At 45.0% G+C, this 27,341-nt stretch overlaps 2 protein-coding genes and 1 long non-coding RNA gene across 7 annotated transcripts in view; 2 read left to right on the forward strand and 1 right to left on the reverse strand.

Annotated features, from left to right (window-relative positions):
- Positions 1-26,763, forward strand: part of LOC310670646 (uncharacterized protein) — a 306,280-nt gene extending 279,517 nt beyond the window's left edge. For 3 of the 5 annotated variants that reach the window (XM_083426272.1, XM_083426274.1, XM_083426273.1), the window contains exons 2-3: positions 23,239-23,412; positions 25,398-26,763. In XM_083426272.1, coding sequence (XP_083282398.1) covers positions 23,239-23,412; positions 25,398-26,467 — 1,244 coding nt within the window. In that variant the 3' untranslated portion in view covers positions 26,468-26,763. Of the gene's footprint in view, positions 1-23,238; positions 23,413-23,681; positions 23,790-25,397 lie in introns of those variants that run through there. The other 2 variants (XM_083426275.1, XM_083426276.1) reach the window with 2 other exon arrangements.
- On the reverse strand, positions 407-26,857 carry LOC310671172. The gene is made up of 3 exons (XR_014507858.1): positions 26,763-26,857; positions 967-1,087; positions 407-438 (listed from the first exon to the last, which is right to left on the reverse strand). It is a non-coding gene; the product is annotated as an uncharacterized lncRNA (long non-coding RNA).
- LOC310672778 (vomeronasal type-2 receptor 26-like) lies at positions 10,746-13,746 on the forward strand (the record flags this gene model as incomplete). The annotated part of the gene is made up of 3 exons (XM_083430429.1): positions 10,746-11,223; positions 11,655-11,781; positions 12,836-13,746. The coding sequence occupies exons 1-3, from the start codon at positions 10,969-10,971 to the stop codon at positions 13,744-13,746; spliced, it is 1,293 nt and encodes a 430-aa protein (XP_083286555.1). The 5' UTR covers positions 10,746-10,968.
- Positions 26,858-27,341: the final 484 nt, after the last annotated feature.

The following is a 27,341-nucleotide window of genomic DNA, read 5'->3' on the forward strand; positions in this document are numbered from 1 at the left end:
GAATTCATACAGGGGATAAACCCTATCACTGCTTGGAATGTGGGAAGAGTTTCAGTCACACCAGCTGTCTCGCTCCCCATCAAAGAATTCATAAAGAAGAGAAACCCTATCAGTGCTTGGAATGTGGAAAGAGCTTCAGTCAGAGCACCCATCTCACTTCTCATCACAGAATTCATACAGGAGAGAAACCCTATCACTGCTTGGAATGTGGGAAGAGCTTCAGTCAGAGGAGCACTCTCACTTCCCATCAAAGAATTCATACTGGAGAGAAGCCCTATCAGTGCTTTGAATGTGGGAAGAGCTTTTGTCAGAGTGGGGATCTCACTTCTCATCAAAGAATTCATACAGGAGAGAAACCCTATCACTGCTTGGAATGTGGGAAGAGCTTCAGAAATAGGGCAGGTCTCACCCGCCATGAAAGAACTCATACAGTGGTACCTTAGGTTAAGAACTTAATTAGTTCTGGAGGTCAATTCTTAACCTGAAACTTTTTTTTCTTTCAAAAATTTTATTAGTTTTTACAATATCAACGACAAACAAAAACATAAAACAAACAAAACATAACAAACATAAATCATAACCTTATTGAAAATAACAGCTATTTACTTTGTAAAACGACTGCCTCGTTTCCCCTTAGTTTAATTTCATTGCATATCCTTATAACGGTTTTCCAAATCCCAATTTTAATACCCTTGAAATTAAACATTAACATCTTTAAATCTTCTCCTTGATGTATTAAACATATTATTTTATCAGTTAACATAAACACAATCCTAAGCCCATTAAGTATCTGGACGCTATTTCCAGTTATTTTAGCTTAACAAATTTAGCTAAATAATCATTAAATTTATTCCATTCTTCGTGGTGTTCCTCCTCCTTCTGGTCGCGGACAGCTAGCTCCATAAAATCCATCATCTTCATCTGCCATTCTTTTACTGTTGGTAATTCTTGAGTTTTCAGCGGTACCTTAGGTTAAGAACTTAATTCGTTCTGGAGGTCCATTCTTAACCTGAAACAGTTCTTAACCTGAAGCACCACTTTAGTTAATGGGGCCTCCAGCTGCTGCCTCGTGATTTCTGTTCTCACCCTGAAGCAAAGTTCTTAACCCGAGGTAGTATTTCTAACCTGAGGCAGCCAGGAAGGACAGGACATTCCAGAATTTCCCATGATAGCCACTGGAATGAAAAAGTGCCCTACATTGAATGAAAACAACATTTCTAATTCTTGCTGTATCTAAACTCTCAGCTGTTTCCAGCACAGAAAATAAAATGAGTCCACCCTGAGATGCTTAACTACTTCCATTAGCAACCTGTAGGAGAGAGGAAAGGCCCATCAGCCTCACTGAAAGTGGACTGACACCATAGTGAAACTGACCACAACTTTCACCATCATGAACATTTCATGAGATTGCGTTTCAGCTGTGTTTACAGTCGGCTGCATTATTTACCCCCTTGTAGGTTTGGATTTTTAAATACCACTTTGCACAATCATAACATTCTCAATTGCAGCAGACTCATTTTCAGTCAGGACTTAAGCATCAGCTGCTGCTGCACCTCAACTGATAAGCACCTAAGTTCATGGTCCTGGCATATGGGGGCAACTGGAACCTATGAAATCAGAGTGTGCCTCCAGACAGTCAGTATTTTGCAGGAGGGATTCCAGCACATGGCAGAACTTTGTTTTCCTGCAATTATAGTGCAAGAAAGGCCCCTTTGAAAAATGGTTTGCAATTTTGAAAGCTACACAAAAATGCACAGAAAAGTGTAGAATGATTAAATGATTAGGAGGAAGGCATGTGAACCCCTCTTATTCAAATCTGGGTGGATATTCCAATGAATATTCACTGTTTATAATCTCCCTGCCCACAAATCACAACAAATGTTCCATTTTTGATGGGAAGTTTTGCTTCTGCACATGCTGAGCTGAAGCATTCCGTGCTCACCCACCCTAGAATGTTTGGTTACCTGTTCTTAATGCATGGTTGACCACATCTATGAATGGGAATATCAATCAATAGTAACAGTTTAACAAGGAGGTTTTCATACCTGTCTAACTCTGTGTTCCTTTCCCAACCTTTAACCTATTGATGATTAATGCCTATATGCAGCCTATATGCAACCCTTGCTTTGTCTTTCTGTTAACCAATCAGCAACAAGCACATACGTGGCAATGCTGTAATATTCAATAAAAGGGACTCTCAGACATGCTCGAGAGATGCCTCCCGTATGACACTTGTCACTCGTCTGTTGTTTATTTCAACCCAACACATTTCCCCACCTTCACTGCATCAAGCAGTTGGTCCCTTACCTTTCCCTCCCCGACCTGGCCACAGTGATCCATGCAATGGCCACCTCCAGGCTTGACTATTGTAATTCGCTCTACTCAGGGCTGCCCTTGAAGCTGTTCCTGAAACTCCAGTGGGTGCAGAATGCTTCAGTGAGGCTCCTCACGGGGTCTCTGCCATGGGAGCATATTCACCCAGTGCTTTTCCAGCTGCACTGGCTCCCGGTGGAGTACAGGGTCAGATTTAAGGTGCTGGTTTTGAGCTTTATAGCCCTTCACGGCCTAGGACCCTCGTACCTACGGGACTGCCTCTCCTGGTATGCCCCACGGAGGAACTTAAGGTCCATAAATAGCAACACCCTAGAGGTCCTGGGCCCTAAGGAAGTTAGATTAGCCTCAACCAGAGCCAGGGCTTTTTCAACACTGGCTCCGGCCTGGTGAGACCAGGGCCCTGCAGGGTCTGATTTCTTTCCACAGGGCGTGTAAGACAGAGTTGTTCTGCCTGGCCTTTGGCTTGGAGTCATTTTGATTTCCTCCTCCTCTTTCTTTTCCCATCTCCTCCTATGATGAGGCTGCCTTTTTAATGTTTTAATGTCGTATTTTAATCTTGTTTTTAAGTTGTATTCATTCAACTTGTTTTTATTATTGCTTGTTAGCTGCCCTGAGCCCGGCCTTGGCTGGGGAGGGCGGGGTATAAATAAAATTTATTATTATTATTTTATTATTATTATCATCATCATTATCAAAGAGCACCACATAATCAAGTAAATCAGGATGAATGCTGAATCAGCAGGGTCTCTGGAGAAGCCTTGAATCAGGTGGAGATTTTTTTTTATTTTTTTTTGGTTGACTGATTCATTGACTGAATCAGAAGCAGGATGTCACCTGACATTCCTCTCAAAAATGGGGTCCATTTTAGTGGACCCAAAGTAGAACTTTGGACAAATCCCTTGAGTTTTCATGAGAAGAAAAGGAAGGGGGTACAGTGATGTGTCAGGCATGGAGAGTTTTCTCCCTTTGGTAACATCACAGATAAGAATTAACAAGCAGTTAATCTATTTATAGTCTTTTTATTACAGCATCATGTTGCAAGCAGAAATACACAGCTCTCCGCAAGGGGGGCAGTTGGTTGCTCTAAATCCTCCTTCCGACTTCCGTAGCATTTTAGGTCCCAATGGGAAGTTCCTCCCCCCCCCCTGACTTCTTTGCTCTCTGATATGTTCAATCCTCCGAGTCTGTGGTGAGGGGGGTTCCCCACACTCTCAGGTGATATCTCAACTAGCTGCCCCCTCCTTTCGGGTTCCCTTGTCATTATCTCATACCTGGGCAACTCCTCCCTCAGCTGTTCAGCTTCTGTCTCTCTCTCTACTTCTAAACACGCTGTGAAAAAGGGTGTGTGTGTGACTTTTCCCCTCCATCTCTCCATCGGACAGGAAACTGGTCTGCCATAGAATGCATTCCCCAGTCGTCGTCTTTAGACTATTCCCTGACATGTTGAGATCATTTGGGTTGCCCTTTTAAACATTTTTTTGATGTGCTATGGGGTGCTGCAAGGTACTCTTCTCTCCCCAGTGCTATTTAAGATCTATACACTATTTAAAATCTATATGAAGTCATGGGGTGTGGTCATGAGGAGTTTTGGAGCAAGGGGCCACCAGTATGCCGATAAAACACAGCTCTAGGGACATGGATGGCACTGTGATCTACTGATCCAACAACAAACTGGGGAGGAGTTATTCCCAGTTATCCCCCCAGGGAGCGGGGCTAAGCAATGCCTATTGGCCAGTTGGGCTCACCCCCTGCGGAATGCCTGCACCTAATCCTGGCACAATTGGTCAATCCGCAGGCAGGCTGCAACCCTCCCCAGCAGGGCACCAAATTGCGGACGTTTGTCATTGGATCTCCCACCCTCCGCCCCCTTTTTCATATGTCTTATTTCCATACTAAGACCTTCCTATGAACATTGTCAGCTGCCATATTTGGGGCCTGGTGTCGGAACTCTGCACAACCGAGCTACTCCTCCTCGGACATTCTTCGTCATCTACTCTGATAGTGATTAAAGACCTAAACCTTTGATGAGGCTCTAAGCACGTTCCCATTCCGCAGAGTATACAAACATCAGCAGAAGGACGAGAAATATATGAGCTACATTGCTACGATTTATTTCTCGCTACGCAGGACAGAAAAGAATATGCATCTGCTCTCTGTGAAGGCAGAGAAACAATTGGAACAAAGAAACAGGAAACGAGTAATAACAACATCCGTCTCCCATCTCCCGTGAGACTTCCAACAGTCTGGAATGTAAACAGAGTCTTGTGACTCCAAAAACTGCACAGCGGCATAAACAGAAATCTAACACCTGGCAGGAATTTTTCCATTTGGCAACTTGGCCCTGGCCATTTGATTTTCGCCTTCCTCATAGCAATCCTCAGAACTTTGTGACGTTAGGCATTGGGGAAGCCTTAGTCTTGGCTGGAGGGGAGGTTACAGCCTCTGTCCACCCCTTCTTGGTTAAGTGTATCCTGTTAAAGGGATCTGTGAGGAGTTGCTTCTGTCCGGATGCCCAGGTGGGGGCTAGGGCCATAGCACTCCTACAACAGGGACCCTTCAGTGATTACCCCTACTTGATGTAAGTCATGAGGGGGGCAGGTGTGGATTACCCTTAGATGCACCCCCAGTAGATGGACTGGGGTGGAATAAATGGCTATACGCAATGCCAGTGCCAAACCATTCACATCTGTAATCAATAGAATTGTGGCTCATTTGGACCCAATGTTATGCTGTTGTCTTGTCTGGTTTTTCATCACTTAGGGAGTGACAGGAACACAGGAACTTAAGAAACAATTTGTAGGCTCTTTGGGTGATTCCCACTTCTAAAGGAGCAAGTGCATAGTTTGGGGGTACTCTTGGATACACCTTTGTCACTAGAGACCCACGTGTCCTCTATGGCTGTTTGTGAACAGGAATAGCCTGACCACTGGAGCAATGGAAAACTTGGAGCGGGACTACTGTAATGCACTCTTTCTGGGGCCGCCCTTGGGTCTGGTGCAGAATCTCTAGTTGGTGCCAAAAGATGTGGCCAGATTGTTCTTGCGAGATTTTGGTCAAGAACATCTGGCACCACACACCTCGCCCATTTGAAGGACTATCCACTTAAACCTATTTTCTGCTTCCTGCAACTTCCATTCCTGATTCACCAGAGGACCTCTTCTCTTATTCCATGACTACTAAGCTTACCCAGGAGGCACCTTGTTGGAAGCTTTTTTTGGAAGTCCAAGTGTTGATTTGTCTGTTTCTTTATTAAATTTCTACACTGTCCTTCACCCAATGTTCTCAGTGTGGTTCACAGCATAAAAATATAGGTTAAGACCAAAAAGTATATAATAAAAACAAGAACAAAAACAAAAACCTACAAAAAAATCTGCTGAATCGCCTCTGTCTTTACGTGAAATTTCAGTTCCCTTGTTCACCTCTCAAATTCATCAGAATAGCCCTATCCTGTGTTAGCATCAGTGCTGGGGGTGGGGGGTGGGATTCTGCCAGGGCTCACGTATGATAGTTCAGGGAACTTCTAACTCTTAATCTTGGTACTTTTCACCAATCTTTGGCATTTGCATCTCACAGTTTGGAGGCAGATGTTGGAGTTTTCACAAACATGTTTTTCTTCAGCCCTGCAGTTGCAGGTGGAGCTGCATAAAGTGTTTAGGAACTTGCAGAAGTGGTACTTTTTCTCCATATAATTATCAAAATGATAGTGTGTGTTGTTTTTTTGCTTCCAAAGATCACATTTGAGTCCACTAAACGTGATGTTATGGATCTGAGGCAGAAAGGTCTGGCAGATATATGCCTCCTGAGCCACCCAAAACTTGGGGGGGCTGAGATTTAGGACAGATGATAACTGCACCAGAATGAGGTTGGCTTGACTTCTCTCCACTTCAGATGTGACCCCTCTGCAGAGCTCCGTTAGTAAGAAGAAAGTTACTGCATCTTGCAAGGACCACAACAAAAGGCTTCTAATTCTTTGTAAGGGAGCAGTCATAAAGGAGGTGCTCGTTCCTGGGAGGAAAAAAGATGGTCCTCATTCTGCTGCTTCTACTGCCTTATGGGGACTGTGGGAAACTGAAGACAAAATGCCTCTTGTCTTTGGAAAGGGATGAGATAGATTCACCTAATTATTTCAGGCCAGGAGACCACCTCATCAGTGGGGTCCTCTCTGCCACAAACATTATGTTTCATCCTCATATCTTTAGCCAATGTCCTTCCACCAGCTTTTATTGGTAAGACGTTTTGTGGGGATGGAGTTCCTGGTGTTCCACTTGCTACCATTTCCATGAGATCCAACTCATCTCCAGTTACTTTCTGGGGGCTTTATCATGATCTGGTACCTGCCTTTAAGAACATAAGAAGATCCCAGTGGCAGATAAATTTGGGGGTGATTAGGCTCTCAGCGGCTACCAGTCACAATGGCTATGTTCTCCATTCACTGTCACAGGTACTATGCCTCTTGGTACCAGTAACTGAGAATCTCAAGTAGGGGAAGAGTTCTTGTGCTTCTCAGTTTTGCATGTGCATCTGGTTGGCCGCCTTGAGAATTCTGGAACAGATGAGCCTTTGCTGATTCTGCAGGATTCTTCTGAAAAATGATGGTAGGAGAAGGGTGTCTTTTTGCCTTAGGTTTAATATAAAGGGGGGAAATATCTACTTTCTCAAAGAAGAATTATGATAGTGCTTTCTGGATCTTTTAATCACTTTCTTAGATCCCTAATAATAATAATAATAATAATAATAATAATAATAATAATAATTTTATGCCCCACCCATCTGGCTGGCTTTCCCCAGCCACTCTGGGCAACTTCCAACAAAATATTAAAATACAGTGATCTGTTAAACATTAAAAGCTTCCCTAAACAGGGCTGCCTTCTGATGTCTTCTAAATGTCCGCTAGTTGTTCTTCTCTTTGGCATCTGGTGGGAGGGTGTTCCACAGGGCGGGTGCCACTACCGAGAAGGCCCTCTACCTGGTTCCCTGTAACTTGGCTTCTTGGCGTGAGGGAACCGCCAGACGGCCCATGGCGCTGGACCTCAGGGTCCGAGCAGAACGATGGAGGTGGAGACGCTCTTTCAGGTATACTGGCCCGAGGCCGTTTAGGGCTTAAACGTCAGCACCAACACTTTGAATATATTATGTCCCACATCCTTTGCCCATTTTATCGTAACGCAATTTACCTGGTCCTCTTTAGTGTCCCATTCCAAAAGCTTGTAAACGTACTGAGAACCAATGTAGATCTTTCAAGATTGGTATTATGTGGTCTCGGCGGCCACTCCCAGTCACCAGTCTAGCTGCCGCATTCTAGATTAGTTGTAGTTTCCGGGTCACCTTTAAAGGTAGTCCCACATAGAGCGCATTGCAGTAATCCAAGCGAGAGATAACTAGTGCGTGCACCACTCTGGCGAGACAGTTTGTGGGCAGGTAGGGTCTCAGCCTGCATACCAGGTGGAGCTGGTAGACAGCTGCCCTGGACTCAGAATTGACCTGCGCCTCCATGGACAGCTGTGAGTCCAAAATGACTCCCAGGCTGCGCACCTGGTCCTCCAGGGACACAGTTACCCCATTCAGGACCAGGGAGTCCTCCACACCTGCCTGCCTCCTGTCCCCCCAAAACAGTACTTCTGTCTTGTCAGGATTCAGCCTCAATCTGTTAGCCGCCATCCAACCTCCATCCGCCTCCAGACACTCACACAGGACCTTCACTGCCTTCACTGGTTCTGATTTGAAAGAGGTAGAGCTGAATATTAGAGGTAGAACAGAAATATCACTTGAAAAGTACTGGCATGTATATAATTTCTCCCCCCAGGAAAGGATCCACAAAGTACTGGCAGCTCCTCTCCTTCTTGTATGCCATTCAAGCGATCAACCAGAATCAAAAGCTGTTACCCAACATCACCCTGGGCTACAGCATCCATGAGAACTTTTTTGATGGAAGGGTGACCTATGATGCTTTGCTAGACATGCTGTCAATTGGGCAGCTGAGCTTTCCAAACTACAGCTGTGGTAAACAGACTAACTTACTGGCTGTTCTCGAAGGGTCCGACTCTCAAAACTCCATCCAGATTTCAAATGTGTTGGGCATCTATAAAATCCCACAGGTAGGAATGGAGAGAGGTATAATAGCATTATGATATTGGCAGTCTTGTTTTCAACTACCCTCCTGTTGATCCCTAGCATCAAATTTGCCTTCTTTACGGCTGCCACAACCTTCAAGGAAATCACTGTTCCCACCAAAGGGTCCTTGCAATAGACCTTCCTCCTTCCTAAGACCTTCCCAATCTCATGTTGGGCTTAGAAATATTTAGGCTTTGATCTGAAATCAAACAAGATCCAAATCTTCCTTCTCTTCCCAGGTCACTTATGCTTTTGTCTCTCATGTTCTGAATGATAAGAGGCATTTCCCTTTTTTCTACCGGATGGTCCCCAAAGAAGAAGCCCTGTACCCAGGGATTGTCAAGCTGCTCCAGCACTTCCGATGGACGTTGATTGGCCTCCTTGCACCAGACACCGACAATGGAGAGAGGTTCCTGAAGAGCTTGACACCCGTGCTCATCAAGAGCGGTGTCTGTGTTGTCATCTCACAAAGCATCCAAGGACTGAATACAAATGGAGTAGACATTCCTCGTCTTCCATTCGACAAGTGGAGGCAAGTGCATGTATTTGTTTACTACGGGGAAATGACTTATTTCTTAGATGGACTACTCATTATACAACAGTTTTTTGACATAGGGATGAAATCCATTGTTGGGAAAATCTTCATCACAACAGTTTTGTGGGATGTCGCCCTGGAACTGATGTATAATTTGATATCTTTCCAATACATCCATGGTATATTTTCCTTCTTCACTGAGACAAGTAAAGAGGCAAAATACGGTGATTTTCCACCCTTTTTCTTTGGTATTAAGAAGTTTTGGGAGGATGCTTTTAATTGTTCCTATTCAAAGCATGCATTCTCAGTGAAAGGCCGGACAAGATGCAGAGAGAGAGAGAAACTGGAGAGGCTTCCCCAAGAAGATCTGGAAAGAATCCTCTCTCTAGACAGCTACAGGATCTACAACACTGTGCAAGCCGTGGCTCGTGCCTTAAATGCTGCATATTCATCTAAATCTAAGCAGAGGGGAACTGAGAGAATGGGACTTCAAAGGCTACAACCATGGCAGGTATTTTCTTTCCCTTCATAGACATCTCAACTGAGCATGACAATCGATTGTAGTGTTGCAGATATTGAATATTGTGCAGTTTGAAATGATTGGAAGCATAAGAACTGGAAGCATTCATTTAGATATTACTTTCTCTCTCTCTCTCTCTCTCTCTCTCTCTCTCTCTCTCTCTCTCTCTCCATCTTTCTCTTTCTCCTGCCTTCCAGCCTCCAGGCTGTTTGCTTTATCTTCTGGAGAGCTTCCTTTACAAAACTCTATTGAGTTTTGGAGCCAAAGACAAAAAGGCAACTCCCTTCAAAAAGGAGATATTGCAATCCAATACCTTCATCACATGATCTAAGGTTACAACACTCACATGTTAAACCAGTTAGTTAATCTTAATCTCAGCAAGAGCCCAGAGCCCTTTAGGAAAAAAAACTACTATGGAAAAATCCCAAAGTTTGCAAAACACATTACCCATTTTCCATTTTAAACCTTCCTTAATACATATACATTTTTCATCTCTGTTTGCTATTCTTATTCTTGCCTCATTGCACAGCCCCCCAAGCAACTGCTCCCATCATGTGCCCAATTCTCCTTTCCCCGCAAGTTGGAATTATTTTTGGCAGGGGAGATGACATTGATCAGGCTGTCTCTAGTCTCTATTCCTTTGACACCCGCTTGACTCTGCTCTGGCTCTCTGCTCCCTCCACCAAGCTCGTCCCTTTCCCTGCTGAAGCCCATATTGGAGATTTCATTCAGCTTGCCTTGAAAGGAAAAGCGAACCTAATTCACTCTTTCTGAAACAATCCAAGGGGGCAGCATCCTTCAAAAACATGCTTACTAGGAGAAAATCACACAGAAACGCTGAAGAATTCGGAAGAGTTTCTATTATTATTATTTAAAAAATGCTTCAGAGATGTGGAGAACTGAATTTAAGATTGCGGTGTGTGAGAGAGAAAACAGTATGAACCAAAAGTGACAAGATCCCTCCATGACTATTTGAGTCTGCAACCAGCCCTAAGCAAAGGGGAAGTGGATTGTCAGTATGCTTCCATTATTATTATTATTATTATTATTAGATAATTTTTATTAAATTTTCAATCTAACAATTCCAAATAAACATTTTACAAACTCTGAAATATCCGATGACTTCCCTTCTTCTCTTTCCATGGTTCATTTATACATCCCTTATATTTTGCTATAACCATTCAAATCAGTTTTCTACTTTTACATCCATCAAACATTATTTATGTGGTTGAGTTTATCTTAATGCTGCCACCATTTTCAGTTGCATACAGTTATTTTCCCTATATTCAATAAATGCTTTCCACTCTTCTTTCGATGTATGTTCTTCTTGCTCTCTTATTCTGCATGTTAAATCTCCAATTTCTGCATATTCTGTCCACTTAAGCTGCCAATCCTCTTTAGCTGGGACCTCGCTGACTTTCCATTTCTGGGCTAGCAAAACAGGGGCCTATGCTTCCCTTTATTCTAAATGCTCTCATCTTTGCTTCTGTTCCAGCTCCACCCTTTCCTAGGAAACACCCAGTTCTACAATTCTTCCATGGACAGAGTGTATTTGGATGAGAACGGGGAGCTGGCAGCCGACTTGGACATTGTGAACTGGGTGGTGTTCCCCAATAAATCCGTCCTCAGAGTGAAGTTTGGGAGTATCGACAGACAGGGATCCCCAGACCTGAAGTGCTCCATCGACCAGGAGGCCATTGTGTGGCCCAAGTGGCTCAATCAGGTGACGGGGAGTGGGAATCATGCCTGTCATTTTGCTGTCTTTTCTATGAGCTCTAATAAGTGCCCCCTGTTCTGTGGGCTGCTGCCCTCAGTTGCCTGTCAACTCCAGCACTGGGCTGTTGTTCCAGATAGTTCCTACAGCTCCTCTGCTCAGCTGGGTGCCAAAGGAGGCTTCCTGCTAAACTGTGTGTATGGGGAAAGGGGGGTTCCTTGCTTTTCGGTTGTTACATGAATTTCTATCAGTAGTGAATGGCCCATATACAGAACTTTATTTAATGGAGGTCCTTTGTTTTTTTCTGAATTTAATCATGAATAATTCATGTAATGGGCAGTGATGGGAAATGCTTAGTTTCAAGCTATAGTCTAGATGCTACAGCAGATACTATGCCTCAAAGAACAATTCTCATTGACGCTCTTTGTCTTTGTGCCTAGACCCTTCCTACTTCCAGGTGTGTGGAAAGCTGTCGCCCTGGATCCGTCAAGGTGATTCAGGAAGGGAAGCCTCTTTGCTGTTATGAATGTCTTCCCTGTGCAGAAGGGACCATCTCCGCTCAGGAAGGTGGGTGACTCCAAGGGAAAGGCTGGCCTTGGGGAAGAGAGAAGGGTTCAGTCAGGAATCTCTCAAAACCATTTCTGGGCAGGACAAGGCTGGTATGCTTCATGTGTGGGAGGGAACTGGGTGATTCAAATCATCATCATCATCAATCTCTTTTTATGATTATAGTTAATGATATTGTTCTAAAATGTATCATCATCATCGTATATATAAATATATTAAGCTGATTGGGAAAGGAGGATATAAACATGTCAATCACTAAATGGCTGCCCACCCATTTCCCACTTCTTAGCCCTAGTATTCATGCTTACTCCAAAAAATACCTTTGGTTAAATGTGAAGGAGGGAGGTCTAAACCACGGAGCCTCTTGGTCTTGCTGAAGGTCAGCAGTTCGAAACCACGTGACGGGCTGAGGTCCCGTTTCTCTGTCTCAGCTTCTTCCATCCTAGCAGTTTGAAAGCACACCAGTGCAAGTAGATGGATAGGTGTCACTGCAGCGGGAAGGTAAATGGTGTTTCCGTGCGCTCTGGCATTCGTCATGGCGCTCTGGCATTCGTCATGGTGTCCCTTTGCACCAGAAGCGGTTTAGTCATGCTGGCCACATGACCCAGTAAGCTGTCTGTGGACAAACACCAGCTCCCTCGGTCTGAAGCGAGATGAACACTGCACCCCATAGTTGCCATTGACTAGACTTAACTGTCCCGGGGTCCTTAAGGAGGGAGGTTGTTATGGACCTAGGGTAGATATTAGACTTCTGCACAGACCCCTGGTCCTCCTTTTGGCCCTGGTATAGGGGGCTCCAAGCAGCCAAAACTGCCAGAGGCCAAGCTGGGGATCTCCAGCCCTGGAATCTGTTCCAAATTTCTTTGGGGTAGAGCTAATTAAATACCTGTAGTGATCTGTGGCTGTCCCAGACTGACTTGGTCTACAACTGAATCCCTCCCCAGATGCTAGATACTGCTCAGGGCTTGGCTGATTCCAGAGTAGTAGACATTACTCTTTCTCTCTCTCTCTCTCTCTCTCTCTCTCTCTCTCTCTCTCTCTCTCTCTCTTGCAGATGCAGACCATTGCAAAAAATGCCCAGAAAATCAGCACCCAAACAAGAACCGAGATCAATGTGTGTTCAAGCATATCACCTTCCTAGCCCATGAAGAATCTCTGGGGGTTGTCCTACTTTCCCTTGCCCTACTGGGGTCCTTAGCCACAAGCTTTGTTTTAGGAATCTTTATTAAATACAACGAAACTCCCATAGTCAAAGCCAACAACCGGGACCTCTCCTACATCCTCCTGGTCTCCCTCCTGCTTTCCTTTTTGTCCTCCTTCCTGTTCATTGGGAGGCCAAGGAAAGGGACCTGCCTTCTCCGACAAACGGCCTTCAGCATCATCTTCTCTATTGCTGCTTCTTCTGTGTTGGCAAAAACCATCACTGTGGTTCTGGCCTTCCTGGCCACCAAGCCAGGGAACTCAGTGAGGAGATGGCTGGGGAAGAGTCTGGCCAACTCCATTGTCATTTCCTGTTCCTGTGTCCAAGTTGTCATCTGCATGATCTGGCTGGGGATCTCGCCACCATTCCCAGACTCTGACATGCACTCCCGGCCTGGGGAGATCATCCTGCAATGCAACGAAGGGTCTGTGGCCATGTTCTATGTTGCCCTTGGCTACATGGGCTTCTTGGCGGCCATCTGCTTCACGGTGGCTTTCCTAGCCAGGAAGCTGCCTGGGGCCTTCAATGAAGCCAAGCTGATCACCTTCAGCATGCTGGTCTTCTGCAGTGTTTGGGTGTCCTTTGTGCCCACCTACCTGAGCACCAAGGGGAAATCCATGGTAGCCGTTCAGGTTTTCTCCATCTTGGCCTCCAGTGCTGGGCTCCTGGGCTGCATCTTCATTCCCAAATGCTACATTATTTTGTTGAGACCTGATCTGAATGCAAAGGAGCACCTGACAGCAAAAACTAGGGATAGCATCTGATTCTTAAAATATTATTTTTCAAGAAGGTAGAGAAGTGATGTTCTTGAAAAATAATGTTTCAGTTTAAAAAATCATTACCCTCATTTGATCATGTAGAACCAACCAACTTAATGGAAGTAGTTATGAAATTTTGATCTGGCTGAAAATTTGTTAATACTTTGGAAGATATAGATCACATAGATCACAGGGAATTCACATTACCAAGGATGTCCACTGTCACTCCTGTTATTTTTCCAAGTGAATCTCCATCCCTTTCTCTCCCACTTCCTCACTCATCATCATCACCTCCTCTACAGGTGCCACTAAGTGCCTCTGTCTTTGAGCTCTTTGCTCTCCTACTTTTAAGGCTCGCTGGGTTCTGGAAGATGGTGGGTCTAGAATGCTTTCTAATCACGTGTCAGCCAGATGTTGCTCTGGCTCTCCCATGATTTCCCAACTTCCCCCCTCATCTGCCTCTGAACTGTGACTTCCCTTTATACTTTCTTCCTCTTCCTCCTCCCTGGGAGGGTCAGGATGGAGAGGGGGTCTCCCCCATTCCTCCCTGGCCCTTGGTCATCTTGGTCACCCTCCACCCCATACCTGCCAACTCATCAATATCTTCCTTAATTTATAGTGCCCAGAACTGGACACCGTATTCCAGGTGTGGTCTGACCAAGGCAGAATAGAGTGGGAATATTACGTCCCTTGATCTGGACACTATACTTCTGTTGAAGCAGACTAAGATTTCAACATTATTTTTATTAGAATTAAAATTTGTTATCATTTCCCCCTAATTGTATAATTAAAAAAGCGCACCTTTCAATGTTGTATTTTAAAATGTTGTGAGCCATGCAGGGACCTTACAGTGAGGGCGGGTAATCAACATTATTATTTAATATGTCCCCATGTCAGTTTCAATTTATTGGTTAATTTTTCTAGTAGGCTGTTTCCCATACCATTTGGTACCATTGGGCCATGCTTACTCTTGACAGGTCTCTCCAGCGGTGGGAATGTTGTGGGAAAGTGAATGACAATGAAATAGAGGAGGAGGAGGAAGAGGAGGAAAGGAAAGGGTGAAGGCTTGTTGCTTGGGGAGGGGGGTAGATAAAAGAGTGAAGGACAAGGCAGTTCTGGGCAGCCTGGGCAACTGTTGCTTAGGTGGACCGGAAAGCAAAGAAAATGGCCTTTGCTGCTGTTAGGTGAAACGAGAGCAAAACAGGGAAGGGAGGGCTAGCCAGGAAGAAGAGTGGGAGCTGCCCTTGTTGCTGCATATAACCAAGAAAAATAGAGTATGCACTAGAGTTATAACTTTTTGAATTCAAAAACAAACAAACAAACTGAAAAGGAGACTAATTCTCAGTTGTGAAAAAAGCTCACCCCGAAATGTAAAGTTGGAATCACTGTATCTGTAAAATTACTACTCATAAGTATTAGCACTTTTTAAAACTTTATGGAACTGTTTAGAACTTTTACAGCTGCCTGGAACTTCCTAAAACTCTATTGGAGAATCACGGGAGGCTTGAGCCATCCGTACTGCAGACACCAAGAAGCAATCAGGGTGCGTAGCGCAATCAAAGTGGTGCGGGAACTTTATGGTGCTTGTGTTCAGGACCCTTGTGTTTCTGGGACCCATAGATGGTTGTGGGGACATGCAACAGACCACGCTTATAGAGAGCATGAAACCCACAAAAATGGTTAGCTCCATTGGGCCCTTAACTTTAAAAAAAGGGGGGGGGGAGTTTCATGCAGCATGTGGAAGATCGGGGGAAATCAAAACCCATTCCTCCTGATCAGAACTGATGAGTTGATGACCACTGTAAGCAGATGAAAAGATTAGCAGGATTGCAATAACACTTGTAATGTAGCAATTGCTATGGAGAAAATGGAGTGATGTAAAATATGGACTATTGAACAGTATGCAGTTGAAAACCCATGGAGGGGAAGGTGAAAAGTCCAAAGATTTGGAGAGATCTTTATAAATATAGATATGTATGGTTGTATTGTTATAATCTTATACTTGTAAAATCAAATAAAAACTATTAAAAGAATTGATGAGTTGGTTGTGTTGAGTGCTCACAGCCCATCCCGAGCAAAACATTCAGGTTCATTGGGCCCTTAATCCAAAATGGGGACTGAAGGGGCCACATAGGTCAGGGGGACTTGAAACCCATTCCTTGTGATCAAGAACAACAGGAAATTCACATAGGGGGTTCAAGCAACCCACCCTGGAAACAATATTAGGTTCATCCCTCTCTTAAACCAAAATAGGATTTCAGGGGCCACCTGGAAGGTTGGGGGGCTCTAACACATCCCTTGGGATTGCAGGCGGATGAGATGGTTGTGCACAACCTGCCACCCTCAAAAATATGTTTGTGGTGACATTTAAAACTAGCCCGTTTGGGGTGTCCTAAAAGCGCGAGGGAAAGAAGGAGGAGCACAGCCACTTTTCATTTGTGATGTAGGCTTTTTGCTCTATCCCTCTCACCGTCTGCAGCTGTTTAGGGAATTGACAAGACAGGGGATATTTTATGCACCAAACTTTTCAGACTCAGTGCGATAAATTATGAATCTCTGGAGAAATCCCTGGAGAAATCCCTGGGAAAAATAAGAATATTTATGAGGCGGGGAAGCATCGCCCTGGCAACCTTCTCGAGTCTCTCTGTGGCTTGAGGAGCAGATGCAGAGCTGGGGAAAACATGTTTGCAAGAACACAGAGAAGCAGCTGCCCTGTTTTGACATGGGCCAGCATAGGGTGGAAAGGTCAGCTTGGATTTTAAATAGCAGTGCACCTTCGCTGGGGTCAGGACCAATATATTAATTTAGGATGTATGCAAATATATACACGCTCTACATAGAGTACCTACATCTGAACACTGTGAACTCATGAAACCCATTCCCTTTACAAGGAGATTCTTTTTTTAAAAAAATACTATTTTATTGGATTTTACAATAAACACAAAACAACAATAAGCAAACAACATCACAACAACAAAAAAACACTACAGCACACAGACACAAAACAATAAAATACAAAAAATAAAAATAAAAATATTAAAAACAATTTTTGTCTCCTTATATTGCTTTAACTTATTTCTCCGACTTCCCCAGACCTCCCTTCTCTGTATTCCAAATCATATATTCTGTCTGCAAATTCTTTCCCTCTATCATATTTTAATTTTCTAATAGTCTTAATGCATAATAATTGCATTTCCTTATATCTGAAAAAGTTGGATCTTTTTCTATTCACTTTTTTACTAATAACCATTCACCATCAATCTGATGTCATCAAACTTTCATTATCTTATAATGTTTCTGTAAGTAGTCTTTGAATTTCCTCCAATCTTCCTTCACCGTCTCTTCTCCCTGGTCTCCCATTCCCTTTATAAGGGGATTCTTATTCTTATTATTTTTTATTTATTGAGTTTATATACTGTTGTATACATAGAGGTTTCAGGGGAGTTCACAGAAAAGATCACAACATATATAACCAGAATAAAAACAACAACCCAATAACACCCACCCCCCGAAAGGAGCCACATTTTAAAAGGGTATAGGATGTCAATCAGGTCAACCAAAGGCCTGGTTAAAGAGGAAGGTTTTTGCCCGGTGCCTAAAGGTGTATAATGAAGGCGCCAGGCAAACTTCCCTGGCAAGAGCATTCCACAGACAGGGAGCCACTGCAGAGAAGGCCCCGTTCTCGTGTTGCTGCCCTACGGACCTCTCAAGGAGGAGGCACACGAAGGAGGGCCTCAGAAGATGATCTCAGGGTCCCAGTAGGTTTATATGGGAAGAGGCTGTCCTTGAGGTATTGCAGTCCTGAGATCAGACTGACATGCTTGGATCTCCGCATCCCCAAGGCCATCTTCCCCCTTACCAGACACATTCTCCACTAACTGAACCTTCCGCACCATCTGAATTATCCCAAAAGATTTGTCTCTTAGCTTTGTCTCCTTGCGCATTCTCTGAGGTTTACAAATAACTCCAAGCATTTGCAGTCATCCCCACCAAACAGAACTTTATTTCTGCAATACAGCACAACTTAAGATTTCTCAGGACAGGTGTTATGTGGTCCCGGCAGGCACTCCCAGTCACCAGTCTAGCTGCCACATTCTGGATTAATTGCAGTTTCCGGGTCACCTTCAAAGGTAGCCCCACGCAGAGCGCAGTCATCCCCACCAAACAGAACTTTATTTCTGCAATACAACACAACTTATGTACAGGCAACTCGCCGTTTGCACGGGGGCTGCATTCTGGGCCATCTTTCATTGCGCTGCTGGTTTTCGTCAGATCACCCACCACCATAGCTTGCTTCTTGACCTTGCTATGGACCTGTGGTTGGTCGCCTTGGTTGCCCAATGGGCCTGGTAGGAATTTTTATCCAAATGGCAGATTGGCACCGGCCACTTGGTTTTTCGCCTACCTCGTAGCAAATCTTCACAACTTTTTGGGTATTGGCGGTTAGGCATTGGAATATGTTTGTGTATTGGAAGGCAGGGTGTGGCCATCGCCTACCTCTCCACTTTGTGGGTATTCCGGTAAAGGAATCTGGCAGTCGTGGATCCTGTCCGACGCCCTTGCTGGTGGCTAGGGCCATGGCAATACCCCCGGTGACATCAGGGGGAGTTTACAGTTGTAATGAATAAGCTTAGTAGCCATGGAATAAGAGAAAAGGTCCTCTGGTGGATCAGGAATGGAAGTTTCAGGAAGCAGAAAATAGTATTAAGTAGATAGTTCCTCCAAATGGGGGGCTGTGGTGCCAGATGTTCTTGACCAAAAGCTCGCAAGAACAATCTGGCCACATCATTTGGCACCAACTAGAGATTCTGCACCAGACCCAAGGGCAGCCCCAGAAAGAGTGCATTGCAGGAGTCCAGCTCCAAGTTTTCCAATGCATGGGCTCCAGTGGTTAGGTTATTTCTGTTCACAAACAGCCATAGAGGACATAGAAGTTGCCCTGTGCCATAGAACATATGAGTGGGCCTCCCTGCCTCCACCTAGCCGCTAGGCAGGAGAACAAAAGCCAGAGTTGTCTGAGTGGGTGGACTTGGAAGCAGGTTGGAAGCTGGAAACACAAAGACATACATGCTCTGTACTGGATTCAAAGCAGTGACTAATGCAGTGCCAATGCTCCATGGAGTATTAATGCAGTGAAGCCCTGCTACATATGCTCAGGTTGCATATACAGTGGGACCTCGGGTTAAGAACTTAATTCGTTCCGGAGGTCCGTTCTTCACCTGAAACTGTTCTTAACCTGAGACACCACTAATGGAGCCAGTGTGATGTAGTGGTTAAGAGCGATAGACTTGTACTCTGGTGAACCAGGTTCGCGTCTCCGCTCCTCCACATGCAGCTGCTGGGTGACCTTGGGCTAGTCACACTTCTCTGAAGTTTCTCAGCCCCGCTCACCTCACAGAGTGTTTGTTGTGGGGGAGGAAGGGAAAGGAGAATGTTAGCAGCTTTGAGACTCCTTAGGGTAGTGATAAAGCGGGATATCAAACCCAAACTCTTCTTCTTCTTCTCCTCCCACTGCTGCCGCCACCGTGTTGTTGTTGTTTAGTTGTTTAGGACTCTTCTTGACCCCATGGACCAGAGCATGCCAGGCCCTTCTGTCTTCCATTGTCTCCCGCAGTTTGGTCAAACTCATGCTGGTAGCTTCGAGAACACTGTCCAACCATCTCATCCCCTGTTGTCCCCTTCTCCTTGTGCCCTCCATCTTTCCCAACATCAGGGTCTTTTCCAAGGTGTCTTCTCTTTTCATGAGGTGGCCAAAGTATCGGAGCCTCAACTTCAGGATCTGTCCTTCCAGTGAGCCCTCAGGGCTGATTTCCTTCAGAATGGAGAGGTTTAACTTCTTGCAGTCCATGGGACTCTCAACAGTCTCCTCCAGCACCAGAATTCAAAAGCATCAATTCTTCGGCGATCAGCCTTCTTTAGGGTCCAGCTCTCACTTCCATACATCACTACTGGGAAAACCATAGGCTTAACTATACGGAGCTTTGTTGGCAAGGTGATGTCTCTGCTTTTAAAGAGGCTGTCTAGGTTTGTCATTGCTGCCATCGTACCACCAGGCGATTTCTGTTCTCATCCTGAAGCAAAGTTCTTAACAGGTGGTAATATTTCTGGGTTAGCGGCTCCTCCTGGGCTGCTGCCTGCCTTGCTCGGCTTGTGCTCGGCTTGCCAAGGGTTAAAAGGCACAGAGCTGTGTTTCTAGACAGGAAGTGGAGGCGTGGGGGGGGCAAGGTCCTCCCAGCAAAAGCCCCTCCCTCGCCATTCCCGCCTGCAAGCGGAGGGGCTGCTTCCGCCTCCCTCTCTCTCTTGCCAGAGCTGCCTGGGGGTGAGTCTCGCCTCCCTCTCCCTCCGGGTGCAATGGGGAGAAGGGGCTGCGGGGGAGGATGCCTGGGGGGCTGGCCAGATCGGGGGGGGGGGGGCAGACCTTCCCCCAAGCCAAGCCAGGGAGGGGGCGGGGGGCCAGGGCTCTGCCCCGCTCTTCTTGCTTGGCCCCGTGGGGAGGGGTCTTGGAGGGGGGAGCCTGCAGAGAGAGCCCTGGAGTCTCGATCAAGAGTTGAGGAGGAGGAGGAGGAGGAGGAGGAGGAGGAAGGGTGTTCTTCCTCTTGGCCAGCATCGCTACTGTGTCTTTTCTCCTGGCAGATCAAGGAGACAGCAGAAACTGCTACATTTTTAGCCGGGCGATGAGAGCCAGATCGCTTATTATTGGATCGCTTTTCTAACGTAGCTCAGCTTTTGTCGTTCTTTAATCAGTTTGGTCATTTATACTGATGTCAGCCTCCAGGACGTACTTTGCATACCAAACTATATAGCAAACTATATCTGGTCTAGGGAACTATGCCCCACAAATAACCCAGATATGCATTTTCAATAAAAGCACACATTCTGCTCATGTAAAAACACCAGGCAGGTTTGGAGTACATTGTCAGGAGCAGGGCTAGGCAAACTGAGGCCCGGGGGCTGGATGCGGCCCAATCGCCTTCTAAATCCGGCCCGCGGACGGTCCAGGAATCTGCGTGGTTTTTCCATGAGTAGAATACAGTGGTACCTCAGGTTAAGTACTTAATTTGTTCCGGAGTTCCGTTCTTAACCTGAAACTGTTCTTAACCTGAAGGACCTCATTAGCTAATAATAATAATGGGGCCTCCCGCTGCTGCCGTGCTGCCGGAGCATGATTTCTGTTCTCATCCTGAAGCAAAGTTCTTAACCTGAGGTACTATTTCTGGGTTAGCGGAGTCTGTATCCTGAAGCATATGTAACCTGAAGTGTATGTAACCCGAGGTATCACTGTATGTCCTTTTATTTAAAATGAATCTCTGGGTTATTTGTGGGGCATAGGAATTTGTTCATTTTTCTTTCTCTCTTCAAAATATAGTCCGGCCCACCACATGGTCTGAGGGATGGTGGACCGGCCCATGGCTGAAAAAGGTTGTTGACCCCTGGTCTATAGCTCTCCTTCTGGAGCCAGAGAGGTCGGGATAGTCACTTTCAAGGGCACCATTTAAGACGTAGAGGTTTATCCTGAATGCTGTTTGAGCCAAGCAGATGCCTGCGAAGTTTGATTTCTGATCCTTTGAAGAACGGGTGAGGAGGAATCCACTGGCTTCCCGGTTGGGAGGAGACCATTTGTGCTGTGCATAAAGGGCATGATGATTAGGGCCCAATCTGGCATTGAGATCCCCTACCAAAACTACGGATGCCTTTGGGTTCAGCAAAATAAGGTCAGTGGTATAAATATTCAGAAGAGTCACTCTCTGCATCACTTCCACTATTATTAGTAAAGTACTAGGGCGATCCTGTTGGGATTACAAGATTCCCGATGGCTTCGCTCACAAGGGTCATAGGAACGTGCAAGCCCACTCACCACAACAAGGTGTTGATCCAGCGAGTGAGAAGTGCATTTTTGCAAATTTAACCGGGGACAAATACCACCTGTACATAATTTTTATGTAGTTCTCCTTCAGTAAAGTACATGCAGAAAATTTCAAATCTATAATAATAATTTATTATTTATACCCCGCCCATCTGGCTGGGTTTCCCCATCCACTCTGGGCGGCTTCCAACAGAATATTAAAATACAATAATCTATTAAACATTAAAAGCTTCGCTAAACAGGGCTGCCTTCAGATGTCTTCTCAAAGTCTGGTAGTAGTTTTTCTCTTTGACATCTGGTGGGAGGGCGTTCCACAGGGCAGGTGCCACTACCAAGAAGGCCCTCTGCCTGGTTCCCTGTAACTTGGCTTCTCGCAGGGAGGGAACCGCCAGAAGGCCTTCGACACTGGATCTCAGTGTCTGGGCTGAACGATGGGGGTGGAGACTCTCCTTCGGGTATACTTGGCCAAGGCTGTTTAGGGCTTTAAAGCTCAGCACCAACACTTTGAATTGTGCTTGGAAACATGCTGGGAGCCAGTGTAGGTCTTTCAAGACCGGTGTTATGTGGTCTCAGCGGCCTAACTTCCAAATCTAACTTCCAAAGCCTTTCCCTGTCCGTCATTAATTTATTATGTCCCACATCCTTCGCCAGTTTTATCATAACGCATTTAACCTGGTCCTCTTTAGTGTCCCATTCCAAAAGCAGATTGTTCATTTTTGACAGCAGTTTTGTACTACTTTCTACTATTTCTCTCTGCAATCTTGACACTTGATAACTAAATCGTTTCTTTTTAGGATTTTTTAAAGTTTCATTTAGTTGTAAATATTGTAACCAGTCTATTACATTTTCTCTTACTTCTTCAAAGTCCTTTAATTTTAACTGGTTGTCAATTTCTGTTAACAGCTCTTTATATGTCGGCCAATTTAACCTCATATTTACTTTTTTCAAAGATAATGCTTCTAATGGGGAACCATGCTGTTTTCTGTTAAAATAAATCTTTATATTCCCCCCCCCCCAAACTTTAAGAATAGAGTTTCTTATTATGACTATGAAAACTTTTATGAACTTTTGCCTTATGATACCATAGATAAGCATGCCTGGCGTTGCAGTCTTCAGGCTTGGGGACAAGATGGTGACTGGTTTTTGCACCAAGTTCTATCCATAAGCCCCACTGAGTTCAATGGGATCTATTCTCAGGTCTCTACTGTGCAGACCATGCCGGCCTTACGAAGTGGGGAGAGGAGTAAACAGAAGAAATTGGAACCACTGGAAATGTTTATAAATGGGGTTTCTGTTGGGAAGGGGCTGCCCCATTTGTGCTTTTCCAGGGGCAGGAGAATCCAGTGAGAGCCAGTGTGGTGTATTGGTTAAGAGCGGTAGACTCGTAATCTGGTGAACCGGGTTCGATTCCCCGCTCCTCCACATGCAGCTGCTGGGCGACCTTGGGCCAGTCACACTTCTCTGAAGTCTCTCAGCCCCCCTCACCTCACAGAGTGTTTGTTGTGGGGGAGGAAGGCAAGGAGAATGTTAGCCACTTTGAGACTCCTTAGGGATATCAAATCCAAACTCTTCTTCTTCTCTTCTTCTTCCCTGCAGGGCCTCTGAGGCTCCATTTGCTTCTTCCTCTCTCCCAGGACCCTGCAGCTTGTTTTGGCTCCTTGACTCCTCAGGAAGGATGAAAGAGATGGATCCTGCAAAGCTAGCGAGGATGGAAGGGGGAAGATGGACGGTTGACCTGGTCAGGTTGTCTCCTACATCCCTCCTCACAGCCTCTGAGCGTTCCTCTCTAGGGCTCTCAGAGAGATCTGGTGAGTTCCAGGGGAGGGGAGATGGGGACATGGAGGGATGGAGCCAGAGAGGAATTGGGGCTTGCTCAGCCTGGGGATGGGGGGAGGCAGGCAGGCGGGTGGAGATTGAGAAGGTGAGCACCTTTGTAGGCTTCACCACCTTCCTGCCTGCCTGCCTACCTGCGCCTTTGTTATCTGCAGGCAATTTGAGCTAGGAATACATCACAGCTCCCCGGCCACCATGATGTATTGGCAGCTCATAATGTCTAATACCGGTGCCGTGACCTGAATGCCCTACCAATGTCAAAAAACTTACTGCTCCATCACACAGCAGTAGAAGCAACGAACTCTGCATAAAGAAGTCACGGAGGAGAATCGTGGGATCATGGACCCTCTTGGTAAAGCTCCCCATTGGATCATAAGATCAGTTTTGATATTCCATACATACCTCTATGTGATGAACCTCCACTATTTGGATGGAGACCAACAGCACCTGGGATTCTAACATCCCCACCATGAACCCTGAAGAGGAGGAGATCAACTGTGAATGTTCTTTGTCTAGTCATGCCTTTTTAAACAATGACCAGGTTTCTCTGAACTGCCCAGTAACTTCAATGTCTTCCTCTGTTAATTCAGAGTGTTAAAAGTGGATATGAAAACGTCAAATCCCCCCCCCCCAAGCGATCCTAGAATATAGCTCCCTTTCTGTTCTTCAGACATAGAATATTCTGCCAGCTTTAACTTTTCAATGATAGTTAAAATTTTGTCACATGACTCTGGCAGTCTTTCTTTTCTTCATTTTTTAGACCAAAAAAGTTTCTTATTAAATTGCGATGACATCTTCTAAATTTATAAACTTTCTCTAAATTGTGAAAAATTTCTCTGGCAGTAAGACATCTGCCTCAATACATTGTATCACTTCAAATCTGTATAACACTGTTCTCATTCTCCTATTCCACTGTGTAAATTTTCCTCTATGCATCCTAAAAATTACTTTCTCCTTTTCAATCTGCCTTTAAAAATTGTTTCTGAGAGAATAATTAAGAGTACACTGGCAAAGTGGTCAAAATGTTAAAGTCAGTTTCTGAGGTAAAACGTGTCACTTTACAACTCTGCACCTGTCTTTCTGGAATATTCGTGGTTTTCTGGATTTTATGGGCCCCAAACCCATTTTCTGTGGTATTTATATGTGTGGAGGTTGCCCTGGGTTGTTTGACCCTTGAAAAACGTAGCTTTTTTCTCCTGGAAAAGACTCCACAAGATTCTCTGTTTAGAGTTTATACAGAACACATTACATTACTTGGTATACTAAAACACGTTTACATGTACTTATATCTAATGTATCTATATCTATATATATTCTTTATTGATTTAGACTATTTTTACATTTATCCCATTCGTTATTCAAGACAATAAGCTACACTCAAAAAACCAAAATAATTCAACATCAAATAATACTGCTACATTAGGTATGAAGAGGGAATTACAGGTGCTTCTATCTATATGAGACTTTACAGCCTTTTTGTGAGGCACATAGCAGCATAAAACAGGTAGCAGGTGCTCTCACAGAAAATCTCTCTCTCACTCGACTGTTGAGACCAGACCTAACTGAAAAAACGGCCTTCTGGAGTGACAGTCACCCTTTCCATAGAAACTTGGAGGCAACATTCACACACAGAGTTGTTAGGGGAGTTAAGGTAATTTCTGTCAGGTTTGGGTTTCTGTTTTAGCCTCTGCCTGTTTTTTTAAAGAGAAGACCAATGTTAGAGTTGGAGTGGATTTCATGATTGTGGCAACAAAAATCCGTCCGAGAAAAGAGCCAGACGTTCTGAACCTCTGGTTCTCAAAAATACGTCTGTGAATGCTGGTCGACAAAGGCCATGACCTCTGTAGAAAGACCTCACACCTTCTCTTCTTCCTCTTTCACAAGTGTTCATTAGCATTGTTTAATAACTGAGGGCTCCATTTCTTCCTGAGGATCTAATTAGTTTCTGTCTTTTTTGTAGGTGGTGATGAATTGGAAATGCAGAATGGGGGAGACCATGACAAAATCCACACAGTGGAGAAGCCATATCAAAATTGGGAGTATGGAGAAAGCTCCAGTGAGAGTTCCCGTTCCCATCAAAGAACTCACAGTGAGAAGAAAGGCTATCAGTGCTCAGAATGTGGGAAGAGCTTCAGTCGGAAGGACAGTCTCACTACCCATCACAGAATTCATACAGGGGAGAAACCCTATCAGTGCTTTGAATGTGGAAAGAGCTTCAATCACAGCAGCAGTCTCATGTCCCATCAAAGAATTCATACAGGGAAGAAATCCTATCAGTGCTTTGAATGTGGAAAGAGCTTCAGTCAGAGCAGCAATCTCACTTCCCATCTCAGAATTCATACAGGGGAGAAACCCTATCATTGCTTGGAATGTGGAAAGAGCTTCAGTCGGAAGGACAGTCTCACTACCCATCACAGAATTCATACAGGGGAGAAACCCTATCAGTGCTTGGAATGTGGAAAGAGCTTCAGTCAGAGCAGCAATCTCACTTCCCATCTCAGAATTCATACAGGGGAGAAATCCTATCAGTGCTTGGAATGTGGAAAGAGCTTCAGTCAGAGCAGCAATCTCACTTCCCATCTCAGAATTCATACAGGGGAGAAATCCTATCAGTGCTTCGAATGTGGAAAGAGCTTCAGTCAGAGCAGCAATTTCATGTCCCATCAAAGAATTCATACAGGGAAGAAACCCTATCAGTGCTTTGAATGTGGGAAGAGCTTCAGTCACAGCACCCATCTCACTTCCCATCTCAGAATTCATACAGGGGAAAGGCGCTATCATTGCTTGGAATGTGGAAAGAACTTCAGTAAAAGCAGCACTCTCACTTCCCATCAAAGAATTCATACAGGGGAGAAACCCTATCAGTGCTTCGAATGTGGAAAGAGCTTCAGTAATAGCAGCACTCTTACTTCCCATCAAAGAATTCATACAGGAGAGAAACCCTATCACTGCTTGGAATGTGGGAAGAGCTTTCGTCACAGTGGGTATCTCACTTCTCATCAAAGAATTCATACAGGAGAGAAACCCTAGCACTGCTTGGAATGTGGAAAGAACTTCAGTCACAGCCACAATCTTGCTTCCCACCAAAGAATTCATACAGGGGAGAAACCCTATCAGTGCTTGGAATGTGGGAAGAGTTTCAGAAGGAGGGCAGGTCTCATCCACCATCAAAGAACTCATACAGTGGCACCTCAGGTTAAGAATTCGTTCTGAAGGTCGATTCTTAACCTGAAACTGTTCTTAACGAGAAGCACCACTTTAGCTAATGGGGCCTCCCGCTGCTGCCTCGCGATTTCTGTTCTCACCCTGAATCAAAGTTCTTAACCCGAGGTATTATTTCTGGGTTAGCGGAGTCTGTAACCTGAAGCGTCTGTAACCTGAGGTACCACTGTACAGGGCATGAAGCATATTAGAAATGTGGAAACAGCTTCTCTTCCAAGAGGCATCTAGCTTCCCATGAAGAAATTCATGTGATTGAGCAGGTGGTTGCTGAGCAACTCCAGGCATGTCTGGAGGATGGGGACCATTTGGATCCCTTCGAATCGAGAATCAGGCCTCATATTGTGGTCCAGGGCCCTAAGGAAGTTAGGGACAAAGGTGAAAGCTGTTTCCTGGTTCTGCTGGAGCTCTCAGTGGCCTTTGATACCATTGAGCGCGACATCCTTCTGGACCGTCTAGAGGAGCTGGGAGCTGAGGGTTATACAGTGGTTCCACTCCTTCCTCCTGGGCCGTGTTCAGAAAGTGGTGGTGGGGAATTAGTGTTCAGACCACTGGGCTCTCACTTGTGGGGTGCCTCAGGGTTCCATCCTCTCCCCCATGCTTTTTAACATCTACATGAAGCTGCTGGGAGAGATCATCAGGGGGTTTGGGCTAGGTGTTCATCAGTATGTGGATGATACCCTGC

This window comes from Podarcis tiliguerta, assembly GCF_965153285.1.
Source record: "Podarcis tiliguerta genome assembly, chromosome: 2".
Classification (NCBI taxonomy): domain Eukaryota; kingdom Metazoa; phylum Chordata; class Lepidosauria; order Squamata; family Lacertidae; genus Podarcis; species Podarcis tiliguerta.